We start from the raw sequence: 13,029 nt of genomic DNA, 5'->3' as shown, positions 1-13,029 counted from the left end.
CCACTTATTGGGGCTTTAATGCCCAATGCACAGGGACCAAGAGCCATTGGATGTGTCAAACTCAGTGAGGAGCCAAAAACATAAATGAGTAAACACAGACCTCTTGTCAAGGACCTACCATGATCCACCTTTCTTTTTTTTTTTTAAATATGACTTATGTTTCAGTTTTCAGGAGCAATATGATTTAGTTACTTACCCGACAATGACATAGTCAAATAAAATATAAAATCCTTTTTATTTTCCAAAAAAGATACATGGGAACAAACTCAACTTATTGATTAAAATAAAAACTTTAAAAAGACACACTATTAGCATTTATTCCATTTGTCTTGATCTCTATCAGTGGTTTTTAATGTATTATTTTGTGGCAGAGCTGTCATTTCTAAAACGGGCCCAAAGCCTGGCCTGGCCTGGCCTGGCCCGGCCCGATTCGAATTTGGGCCGGGCTGTTATAATGTGCTGGCTGGGCGGATCAGGTCGTTGTTGGGCTTTTGATTGCATCAGAGGACGCGCGCGGCTGGTGAGCCAAATATATGGCATAGCTTTTCATACAATCCAATTATATGGCAACATGGCTTGCCATACATCACCAGCCGCACGCGGCCGTTTCACCGCAAGCTGACCGGCCTTGAAAGAGGTCAAATAAAGTTCAGTGACGTTTCAGATGGGACTACCGGTACTGCCAGGAAGAGAATCATTGCCTAAATGGACGTTCAGCTGCTGCATTCAGCGGATGGGCGCGGCCGACAACCCAAACAGGTGAGATCCCAAAGCAGACATGTCAGAGCAGGGTCCATGTCTGAATAATGCAGAATGCAGGCAGAAGCAGGGATTTAATGCACTTTGACAGCCATGAAAGGACAAACACCCCCTCAGCTCCGATCTTCTGCCCTTTTTATTCAGCCATGTGTCTGCCGACCGTTAATCACTATATAAGCAGTCAAAGCTTAATTAAAAATGTCGGGGTGGGGGGTGGAGTTCAAGTTCCGACCTGTAATTACTGTTAATTTGTCGGGTCGGGTGGGGTTCGGAAATTATGGCTACGGGCTGGGGCCGGGTCGGGTCAGATTTTTTGGGCCCGAATGCAACTCTGTTTTGTGGCAGTATATTTTAACAGAATCTGTCAAATCAGTTAAAAAAATCCAAATCCAAACATACAGCTCCTAACATTTTACTTTGAAATTCACAAAGAATATATAAAAAAGAAACAAATCTACATCTAGGAAGATTTTCTACAGCTCTTCATACTCATTATTTACAATCAGATCCCTGAAGTCTTTACTTGGCTGAAAGTTCATCAGCAACAGTTTGGTCAGTCCCATTTTTATCTTTTATCTTGTTTTTTCATGTAAAATCAAAGATTACCTGAAAATATAGTATTGATTCTTCACAGTTGTCTAACTGCCATGAGAAGTGTGGACAAAAAGTTTCTCACTGGGCTGCAGCTGTTGAGGACTAGTTGAAAACAAAAATATGCAAGAAAACACACATTTTCTTTTGGATTTACAGTAAACAACATACGTGTGCAAACTCCCAGCAAAATATGAATTAAAACTGATAAAGAGTCTGCATCCATATTAGTAAAAAAAGCAGTTTTGGTTCTTTTGAATTACAGAAACTAAATTGAGAAGCATTCAAGTTGGGTTTGAGACACCTGCAACAACTCTGTGACTGTCCATCCATCCATCCATTATCTTTCCCCACTTATTCCTTTTTGGATCATGGGGGTCACTGGTGTCCATATGCAGTTACCATGGGAGGCAGGGGACACCTGGACAGGTCTCCAGTCCATCACAGGGACACATAGAGACAAACAATCATTCACTCTCACTCACACCTAGAGACAATTTAGAGTTACCAATCAGCCTAACGTGCATGTTTTTGGTCTGTGGGAGGAAACCGGAGTACCTGGAGAAAACCCACACATGCACGGAGAGAACATGCAAACTACACCCTGAACAGTTCCCTGGCCGGGATTTGATCCGACAATCTTCTTGCTGAGAGGCAGCAGCTCTACCAACTGCGTCACCATGCAGGTGAAATGTTTCAAGACATTTCAGAAACTGCCTCGTGAACACCATTTGCTGCCAACAGCTCAGTGAAATGCAGGTGGGCCCAGTTCTAATACAGGTAGAATAGCTATATCACAGATCCATTACATTCATAACATGGGCCATGAGTCTTCAGCTCGACGTGCTGGAGACGAGAGTAACATCAGTCGTTTCCCATCAACATTTAGGAATATATTCTCAGGCTGACCAGTTTCAGAACAAACAAAAGATTGTCAAAAACAACATGGGCTGCTTTAATAGTTTATTTATAGTTCCTAATGTGGCACAGAGGTGGACCTCTGAGCAAAACAAGGAGAACACTAAGACTGCCCACATCTGGAAGAGAAATACAGATGTCACTGTAAGAACGGCTAAGGGGCGGCTGAATTATTGATGCCAGCTGGCCTCTCTGGTGGAGCGATATCACCGCATTAAGGCTGACATTTTCAGAAGGAATGTAGCCTTCTTGTTTGTTTGCTGCACAACTTCCTTCAGTGAGAAAAGGACAGGAAATGACTGCAAGGTGTTGTTGAATTGAGCAGCAAGAAAGTTTTTTTTTTTTGGCAAGAACAGGCCGATCCCTGCGATGCTGAATTCTGAACAGGCTCTACGCCTGCATGCACTTTAATAAACGGCCTTATTTTCTGTATTTAGGATTTGATCGCACACCTCCAGATAGAGGATGAACTGATGAATCCACTGTGGGAGAAAACACATAACTGGTTTTGTAACTTTTGGTCTCCTTATACTACAATCCACAACAAACATAAAGGCTTATCACGCACCAACTAGTTGTTGCCACTTTGGTCAAATCCTAAATTATGCAAGATGGCGCAGAGGATGTGTTGTGCATGACTCTCACCTAGGCCTGTCACGATAACAAATTTTGCTGGGCGATTACTCGTCTCAGAAATTATTGTGATAAACGATAATATTGTTTTAAATTTGACAATAATTGGTATTGTCAAATTTAAGAAGAAATATTCGTAAATTTTTGAGTGTAGAACCTTTTTTGACCACCGGATGGCAGTATAAGACTGTTCGAACAGAAGGATAGATAGTGAGGGAGCTAGCAGCGTCTCTTTAAGAAAAATGGGAGGGAGACCCCTTGACGTGATAAGGGCTGTCTCTCCTCTTTTTTAATTTATTTTTTGGTTCTCAAAACGACGGACACTCTGTGTGATTTGAGCTCTTTAGCATAGCATTTTCACACAAAGCTTTTAATAAAAAATATCAGTAAACAAGTTCTCAGCTTATTTTTTCAGAGAAAAACAACTTTTTACATGAAGGCACAGGTTTCAACCGTGAATTTTAGAGCTTCGACAAGACGGAGGTTTTTTCCCCGAGGTAGGCCTGTTAGCTTAGCTCGCAGCTTAGCTTCTCAGTTTAGCTGCTTTTAGCGATCCAAAAATGTGATTTTGAACAGTTAAAATGGATTTTAAAGGGAAAAGAGAAAGGGAGGGTTCGGTGAAGAGCATCGGAGTTGAGCCTTTTGTCATCCAGTGTCTTCAGTAGAAAGAGAGACACGAAGAAACAATAAAGCTGATAAATGAAAATCGGCTTTATTGATTATCATGCGTTTAATTGATTTATTGTTTATCGCGACAGGCCTATACTACCACATCAAATTTTAGCTCAATATCTGCAAAACTGATGGACTTAAAGACATTTCTGTGTTGGCTAATGTCATGTAGCTTTGGCGGCCATCTTCAATTGGATTGACTCTAAAAGTTGATCAGTTGTCGATGTACAACAAAAGATTGGTTCCTGAAAGTCTCCTTAAAGGCAGCCCAGAGGTTTATGACAGATGTTGCCAACAGACAAACATGACTCCAAAAAGTAATGCTGAAGTTTTTAAGCAAAGATCCTTCAGGTGTGGCATTTGAGCCTCAGTTATCACCACATCGGTTTTTTTTCTGCAACAACTATTAAAATAACTGAAATGAATCGTGTTTTCACGTGTTGAGTTGTGGTAGCCATCTTAGTTTGGCATCAAAAGCTATTTATTTGTAGATGTGCATCCAGTGATTATTTCCTGAAACATTCCTTATCATACAGCCTCAGGTTTGTGAGATATTTTGCTAACAGTAAAAGAGTTGACTCCAATCAGTTATTAGTGATTTTTTAAAAATCATATATTGTGCAGTCTGTTTCCTGCTCAGGCCTTGTTTTGTGGATAAGTCTCAGTTACTACCACCCCAAACCATAGACTAATATCTGTCAAGATGACTGACTTATAGCAATTTTGGTGTTTTTAAGATCAGTTGGTTGTGGCGGCCATCTTGTCACGGATTGGCCTCACAAGTTAATCAGCTGTAGACGCAAATCAATTCAACCTTTTCTGTAAGTTTGACTAAATTTCGCCAAGTGGTTCGTGAGATATTTTGCTAACAGACATGCATGCACACTGAACAGACACCTTCTCATTCATCTCCAACTCAGTCACAGTGTGCGCGCAACGCGTTGTGGATCGCGCTCATTTGGTTGTGAAAGTTTTTCCGTCCAAACAGAGAGAGAGGCAAGTTTGCAGCAACGAGCGAGCAGTTCCGCGCGTTGGGGAAATAATCCGCGTGTCGGTGTCATCTTTCTTATGCAAAGCAGCTGTTTGAAGGCGGATCTTTTTGGCAGGTTAGACTGGGACGGAGGCTCCGACCAGCTCAGACGAGCTCCACCACCACGCGCACCCACAGCCCGCCCGCCCCGGGAGGGAGCGAGGAGTGATCCTGTCTTTCTGGGACACACACCGGGATTCTTATCTGACTCGTTCCCAGTTTGTTGTTGGCGCATTGTTTCCGGCGCCTTTGCGCACAGTCTTGCGTAAAAAGGCTGGAAGAGAAAGACTTTTTTTTTTTTTAGTTCTTGTTCTTTTCAAGTTGTTTCCTCAAAGATCCGATCTTAAAAGAAGGGGATCAGTGGGAGCTGTTTGGAAACAAAACAAAGAAACTAATCAGAGGAGTTTCTTTCTTTCGTTCCTTTTGTTTTTTCTTTTTGGTTTACCCGCGTAGCTCCAAGCCAAAGTGAGCAGCATGGACCTGACAGTGCGCTTACAGCCAGGAAGCATTTGCGTTCCATCGCGGGATTTCTGCCTTTATTCAACTCCACAACTCTAAAGTGAAAGGGAGAAATGCGTTGCAACAAAATAACTGAGTAAGTTTTTCCCTTTCTAACTTCCAGCAGCAGCTTTCCGTCACTTTGTAATGCAAGAAACCTGCCTTTTTTTGTGGCTGAGGTACATTTTGGACTGTTTTTCTTCAAACTGAGCGGGGAGGATGTGTTCATTGATCCTCATCCCAGTGCTGCTGGTGCTGTGGAGCAGCGACACCTCAGCTATCAGCTCCATAGACCCTGACTGGTCAGGAGAGGGGAGATGTCAGCATATAAGCATCCCCCAATGTAAAGACATCGGCTACAACATGACCCGCATGCCAAACCTCATGGGACATGATGATCAAAAAGAGGCGGCCATAAAGCTGCAGGAATTTTCCACACTTATACAGTACGGGTGTCACAGTCACCTCAAGTTCTTCCTGTGTTCGCTGTACGCTCCAATGTGCACGGAGCAGGTGTCCAACCCTATCCCGGCATGCCGAGTCATGTGCGAGCAGGTCAAGCTGAAGTGCTCGCCCATTCTGGAGAGGTTCAACTTCCCCTGGCCTGACTCCCTAGACTGCTCCCGTCTTCCCACCAAAAATGACCCCAACAATCTGTGCATGGAGGCGCCCAACAACGGTTCTGATGAGCCCCCCAAAGTGTCCCACACCCAGCCTCCAGAGTTCAGGCCCCAGCGGCCCCTGAGTGGACACGACCTGCACCTTAAGGACAGCGGTGGCAGCAAACAGACCTGCAGCAACCCTGGCAAGTTCCACTTTGTGGAAAAAAGTGAGTCATGTGCCCCAAAGTGCTACTCAAAAGTGGATGTGTATTGGAGTCAGGGGGACAAGCAGTTCTCTCTGGTGTGGATGGCCATCTGGTCCATCCTCTGCTTTGTCTCGAGTGCCTTCACTGTTCTCACGTTCCTCATTGACCCACAGAGATTCAAATACCCTGAGCGGCCAATCATCTTTCTCTCCATGTCTTACTGTGTTTACTCTGTGGGCTATCTCGTTCGACTTTTGGTGGGAGCTGACAGAATAGCCTGTGACAGGGACAACGGGGTGCAGTATATCATCCAAGAAGGTCTGGAGAGCACGGGCTGCACCATTGTCTTCCTCATCCTGTATTACTTTGGCATGGCCAGCTCCCTCTGGTGGGTTATCCTGACCCTGACTTGGTTTCTAGCTGCAGGAAAGAAGTGGGGCCACGAGGCCATTGAGGCCAACAGCAGCTACTTTCACCTGGCCGCATGGGCCATCCCAGCTGTGAAGACCATCATGATCCTGGTGATGAGGAAGGTGGCCGGGGATGAGCTAACAGGCGTCTGCTACGTGGGAAGCATGGATGTGAAAGCGCTGACCGGCTTCGTGCTCATTCCCCTCTCCTGCTATCTCATCATCGGCACGTCGTTCCTGCTGTCTGGCTTTGTGGCCCTCTTCCACATAAGGAAGATAATGAAAACCGAGGGCGAGAACACGGACAAGCTAGAGAAGCTGATGGTCCGCATCGGCATCTTCTCGGTGCTCTACACCGTCCCAGCCACCTGCGTCATCGCCTGCTACTTCTATGAGAGGCTCAACATGGACTACTGGCGCATCCTCGCCGCGGAGCAGAAGTGCACGGAAAGCAGCGAGCCGGACTCGGACGAGTGCGTCATGAAGGCTTCGATCCCCGCCGTGGAGATCTTCATGGTGAAGATCTTCATGCTGCTGGTGGTCGGCATCACCAGCGGGATGTGGATCTGGACCTCAAAGACGCTGCAGTCGTGGCAGAACGTGTTCAGTAGGAAGCTGAAGAAGAGGACGAGGAGGAAGGCTGCCAGCGTCTTCACCAGCAGCAGGCCCTACATGAAACCTCACCCGTCTCTCAAAGGGCACAACACGAAGTACGAGCCCACCCGACCCCCTCCGACATGCGTATGAGCTGGTTCTCACTGTGTACGAACCCAAAAAAAGCAGGACTTCTGATCGATCAGAAAGCCATCAAAAAAGAATCAAATGCTTTATTTATGCATCGTGCACTGAGAACACACGCTTGGTTTTTGTGCTTTCAGCCATGTCATGCAACAAGAGCAGGTTTTGTTTGAGCAAACTCTGCTTCACTCTTGTTCTTTTTGAAAACATGGATTTTAAAAAATGGTATTGTTCCAGAGACAAAAACCTTTTGGATTTGCGTTACTTGAATTATGTGCAATAGTTGTTTTCCTTTCTGGCTGGTGACACATTTCAGACAATAGTCGGAGAGATGACTGTTGTTTCTGGGCTTTTTAATGGAAATCCAGGCGGTGTCATGTGTTTAAACTGGACTGAAGCAGCTGCTGAACGGCGCTGAGACCTTCCCAAATGCCCCGTTGTGAAGCGAGTCCATGTCATAAATTAATCAAGTACCCTTTATTGAAAAAAAAATGTTCACAGTGTTTCTGCTTTTTTCTTTTCTTTGCTATTTTATAGCACAAGGAAGTGTTTGTGTATGTTTCTAAAAAAAAAAAAAAGAGATTTTATAGAAAAAAAATAAACGTTCTAGTTTTAAATGTGTTGTCGCAAAGCTGGAATCTCTGGAGTGATTTGTCTTTACGCGTTTTTTTAGCTTCTCTTCTCGTTTTTTTTTTTTTTTTTCAGAACCATCACTTTTATTTTTGTTTCATGATTTAAAAACTAAATCAAATTTACTTTAATCGTGAAGAATATCTGGGGGAAACAAATGTGATAAAAAAAAAAAAATCAACAAAAATGATTTGCATTTCAGACAAGATCAGAAAGGGTGAGCTCTAAACGTCCCGTGTAACAAAAATAAAACTGAAAGTACAAAAACATAAGACGTTTTCTAAAAATGAAGACGTGTTAATTCTAAAAGTAATCAATAAAGTCAAATAGCTGATGTTATTTGCAAAATTATAAATGGAAAAGTTGTATTTTTTATTCATTTGAAAAAAAAATTACAGAAAAAAGGGTAATTCACGGCTGTACATTTAAATATAGAACAAGTTTTTACATATTTAATTTGTGTTTATTTTAAACATTTATTTACTGTAAGTTCACATGAAGTGAAGGGATGTTTTTAGTGCTAACAGTCAAAAAAGAAAACATTTTATCCCAATGAAATCCTTGCTTTATCCTTCTGTTTTAGTGTTATTTAAATCTTTTTCAATGTTCGTTTTAAACTAATAACTTCCTTTATGAGAGTCCTTGTAGAGCGTTGGCCTTGTTGTAGTTTTTCATCTGATCTTAACACTTGTTCTTCGTTTCTGGCTGTGCTGTTGGTCCATACTGTGAGGTGTTTATCCAATAATCCAGCTCACTCAGGACTGGATTAGACCATTTCAATGGTTCACCCAAGAAGAGTACACAAAATACAGAATATCTGTCGGTCGACTCAGCAGCAGCAGTTTTAGGAGAACTTGGATTATACTTATTTCTTTAAACAACAACAGCAAATTTTACACATGGTCTGACATCAGGAGATTTCTGTGTTAAATAATTCTTACATTATTTTTATTTTAAGGAGCACAAGTCTCGCTTTGAATCTAGGAGAGCAGTTGATTTTTGTATTGACAGTGCTGTGCCAAAGGCCTAATTCAGATGTCAACCCCTAAACAGCACGCACTGAAAAGTTGTCAGAATCACCAAGGATGAAAAAAAAAATAGGGAATTCAATTTTTTTTTTTTATTGTTCCAATAAAAGGAAGAGGGGCAGGAAAAAAAAAAAGTTTAAACACCTTATGTTTGGAAGTTCTCTTATGGTTTATTGAAGTTTCTGAAAAGTAGCATTTCTTCATCCCTGCGGCCATTCGAGTTGCAACGCCGACCCAACCAGTTTTAACAGTCACAAAGCGCATGACTCAACCTCTATGTGGCTGAATCAAAGTCAGCCTGTGTCTATTGATACTCTGAGTTGCAACAAAAAAAGGTGTGAGCTCTCTGAGAGCCTCAACAGAGGCCACCTGGATAACAGCCCCCGAGGTGTGCAGCGAGGCTGTAAATATAAATGACAGTTACCACCCCTCTCCAGGCCTTATCTTCGTCTCCTTTCTTCAAAGGAGAAAAAGGATCCTGCTCAGAGCAAGCACATATACTACTGCTGGGAAGTCTCTTTAGGTGGTCAATTGTGCTCAGACTTTAAAAAAAAAAGATCTTATTCCATCAGATTACTTGTTTTCAAGTGTTTTATAGCAGATTAGAAGAAAAACGTCTCGTGTCGATGAGTGTTAAATGTTTCCTTGCCAAGGACTCATCTTTTGATGGGATTATCCTATTTCAACAATGTGACTGTATGCTGATGGATCAATGTAAACCAGCATATCTGGAAATAAAATAATAATTGGCAGCATATGCTAAACAGAAACCACAACCAGCTTCAGGTTATGATGTGAGGCTTTTGCTTGTAAAGAACATTAAAACTCTCATCATTGATTTAAGCTGATGTTTTAGCTTTTCACTTTCTAACTAATCTCAAGTATAGAGCAGTGTACAAAGATAAAACTATTGCAAAACAATTAAAGCACCTCTGCATGCCTTAAAGCATCATTATGATCAGTCAATACTTTGTTTCTATAATAATAATAATAATAAACATCTCTTAACTGTATGTGTTCTCAGTGGTTTACGCAGGGATTTGATGGGACCAATGTCCTTCTGTGTTCTTTATCTGCTTTGCCACCATCATAAAAGTCTGCAGCTCTGTGGCATAAATCAAGCTGCTGGGATGACTGACGGCTGAGGCAACTCGTCTTTGATCACACTTGGTGGAGACGCCCCATGTCCTCATCCTCAGCTGCTCCTGCAGCACCTGTTTACTAGTTGAGGCTTGTCTGCTCTGAAGGCGCTGCTCTGTCTCTCAAAATCATCAGCTCCAACATGACGCACACGTGCACACTCGACGCATACACAAAGGAATTTGTTCACAGCGTTCGGGGGAGTTTGGGTCGTCTCTGAAATGTATACTTTCAGTGACCCTCAGTGATTCTCGCAGCACTGTTCCTTAAATTGTCAGCGGCTACAAAAGAAAAGCTCGTCTTCTGTGGGACCTCTGACTCATCTGGCTGTGATGATGAAGAAGTCAGAGCACCAAAACTAATGAATCAGCCTGTTCTTAAATAAATAACTTTGAACTAAAGAAGTGGTGTTTTCTGTGAAAATGCAGTGAAGTGCTGAATGACTTGAAATTTGATGAAGAAGCTGAAAATGAGTTCAAGCTAAAAGAAGCATAGTATTATTTAAAAGAAGGAATACACTCAAAAGCAAAATGCTAGCTAGAAAAATAAAATGGGCAAAACGTCAGCGAAAAGAAACAGCTAGCCAAAACTCAAAGTAGCAGAATGGAAGATAAAAGTAGCATAAGCAGATATAAACGTAGCAGAAGGCTAGCTATAAGCTAAAAAAATTGCAGAATTGAAGCTACAGCTCAAACAAAGCAGGTTTTTTTTCCATCTTTCGGCTGCTCCCTTCAAGCTTCACCACAGCGAACTAACTCACATGAAGATTTGGCAGTTATTTTTATGCCGGATGCCCTTCCTGATGCAACCACAGACCACTGAGCTACCACAGCCCTCTGTGTGGAGCAGAGAGCTGCTATCTAGTGCGTCCAGGAGAGCAGATGGTGGGGGTTAAGGGCCTTGCTCAAGGGCCCAGAGTGGGGCAAATGAGGGTGGAGACAGGTGTGCGTGTTTCACCTTTCTCATCCACATTTTGATGTTGTCGGTCCAGGGGGTCGAACCAGCAACCTTCTGATCACATGCTCACCTTCTCTAACCTCTGCACCACCACTCCCCTTACAGCTCCAAGTTGCATAACTGTAGCTAAAAGCCAAAAGTAGCTATGGCTACACGAAACCTAAATGTTGCAGGACAGTAACCACAGTAACAAAAGCCTTGTTCAAAGTTAAAAAATTAAAAAATATTTTTTTAATAAAGTAGTGAGCTCTCACTGTATTTATAAAGAAAACATTTGTAAAAAAAATTTGATAAGTGTTAAAGCAAAAGTCATGGCACCCATCTCCTGAATAAATAGTATTGTATGAATGGCCAGTCGAAGCAAATGGCCACTTGTCCTAAACCTGGTTCTGCTAAAAGTTTCTTCCACATGAGGGAGTTTTTCCTTCCCACTGTCGCCTTCATGCTTGCTCAAGATGACAGTTCTGCGACGGAGTTAAATTGAAAGCAGTCTGCTCCTCGGATAAATAATGCTAAATTATTATTTTTATGTATGAATGTTTCTGTTCAGCGACCTGAGATGACTTCTGTTGTGACTTGGTGCTACAGTATATAAATAAACTGAATTGAATTGATGTTTTGGTTTTTTTTTTTAGCAGAAGTTGGTACGCAAACATTTTCTACAAAGTCAAAAAATAAATAAAATCAGGAAAACGCTGGTCGCAAAATAAGAGGACTAAAGTTTCACAGTAACATTTTATCATAGAAAGCAAAGAGCATGTTCTCCCATATCCAACGTTCTTCTGGTTCATAAATCCAGAGTTCTGTGGTTTATGGTTAGGATGTGGGGGTGGGCTTCATGCTCTGTATTTATACACAGAATAGAATCTAGGACAAAGTGTGCAATGTATATGCATGATCTGCAACACACACACCCACACACACACACATGGGTCTGCTGTGGTGATAATTGTTCCCAGTCGCTGCTAAAGGTGAGGATAATTACATAAACCCCAGCAACAATGTGTTTCTCTTTGCCTTTTTTCACATGCATAATGAAGTGGCTCACAGGCCCTCTCTGCTGATCAAACAAGTGTTTGATAGTGGCTTTGGTCTGAAAGAAGCCTGAATATGTTTATTTGCATGTGGAGGAGTGAGTGACTTTGAGGTGGAGATCAGGCAGATTAGTGTTAACTGACAGAGACCTGTGCAAACAGACACTCCCCCCACATACAAGCAGGGTTAGCAGCGCACTTCCTCCGAGGACCAAAGTACGGAGCCTTGTCCTTACGAGACTTGATTCATTTATTTTTTTCGTTGGGTTTGGTTTTGGCTTGTTTGCACGTTGCAAGTGAGAGCTTGAACTCCAATAAATGGTGAGAAATTCAACAGTTCTCTTAGGCCATCTAATACTTTGGCATTAGATTTAAAACTTTCACAACTGAGTGGTTCATCTGACTTCGCCTGTCGGTCCTGCTGAACGTTACTCGGTTAGTCCAACCTAAGGTCTTTCAAATGGCTATCTTCAACAAGTAAAATAATCATTATTTACAACTTTTCCTCAGAATCATGGCCAGAATATTCTATTAAGCCATAAATTAAGTAAACCTTCCACTGCATTGTTGGATATTTTAAGGAAGAGAGGGACAAAATGGAAGCAGAAGACAATTGCTTTCTACAATGGAATGTTTGCATTTTAGATTTTCACGCACAGCTTTTGATATTCATCTTTGTTTTTAATATAATAGTGCATGAAGCAACGTCATATACGAGACTCTATAAACCTAATTCAAGATGTATTTATTTATTTATTTTACAATGAATGTAGGCCGTGGAGATGCATCCTCTCTACTGTCATGGCTCAGATGTGATGCGTTCAACACAGACGTGTCAGACGAAAGGAAAGTAGTACAAGTGGTGGCGGCGGCACCACTGGGCTTCAGCGTGACAGAGAAAAGATTGTGCGTTTAGAAAGAAGTAAACATTGCGTTGTTGGTCTGAAGTGAGATGTATTTCCATGGTGTGTTAGCTTTAGTCTGCCACCCTTTTAATCCTCACCTCTAAGAGTTCTGATCATTTTAAGAAACAGATGACTTTTGACTCCTTTGTAGGAGAGAAATTGCGTACTTGAGCGCACATCTTTTAGTGTATAGATTCATTCATGTTTGTCAGTGATGTTACAAATCCAGCGACAAGACTGATGGAAGGAACAGAAGAATATATATATATATATATATA

General features: G+C 42.1%; 2 protein-coding genes across 2 annotated transcripts in view; one reads left to right on the top strand and one right to left on the bottom strand.

Moving 5' to 3' along the window:
- The window catches only part of rimbp2b (RIMS binding protein 2b), a 200,827-nt gene that overhangs the window by 60,246 nt on the left and 127,552 nt on the right, over positions 1-13,029 (bottom strand). The gene's annotated exons all lie outside the window — the stretch shown is intronic.
- Positions 4,973-7,596, top strand: fzd10 (frizzled class receptor 10). Its single transcript, XM_037681178.1, is given in 2 exon segments — positions 4,973-5,202; positions 5,320-7,596. Coding segments are annotated over 2 exon segments (1,872 nt in total). The 5' UTR covers positions 4,973-5,077; the 3' UTR covers positions 7,067-7,596.

The sequence above is a fragment of the Nematolebias whitei genome, chromosome 8 (genome assembly GCF_014905685.2).
Source record: "Nematolebias whitei isolate Nwh7 chromosome 8, NemWhi1, whole genome shotgun sequence".
NCBI classification, from domain to species: Eukaryota; Metazoa; Chordata; class Actinopteri; order Cyprinodontiformes; family Rivulidae; genus Nematolebias; species Nematolebias whitei.
The sequence above is the reverse complement of the archived record's forward strand: the minus strand, read 5'-3'. Positions and strand labels throughout refer to the sequence as shown.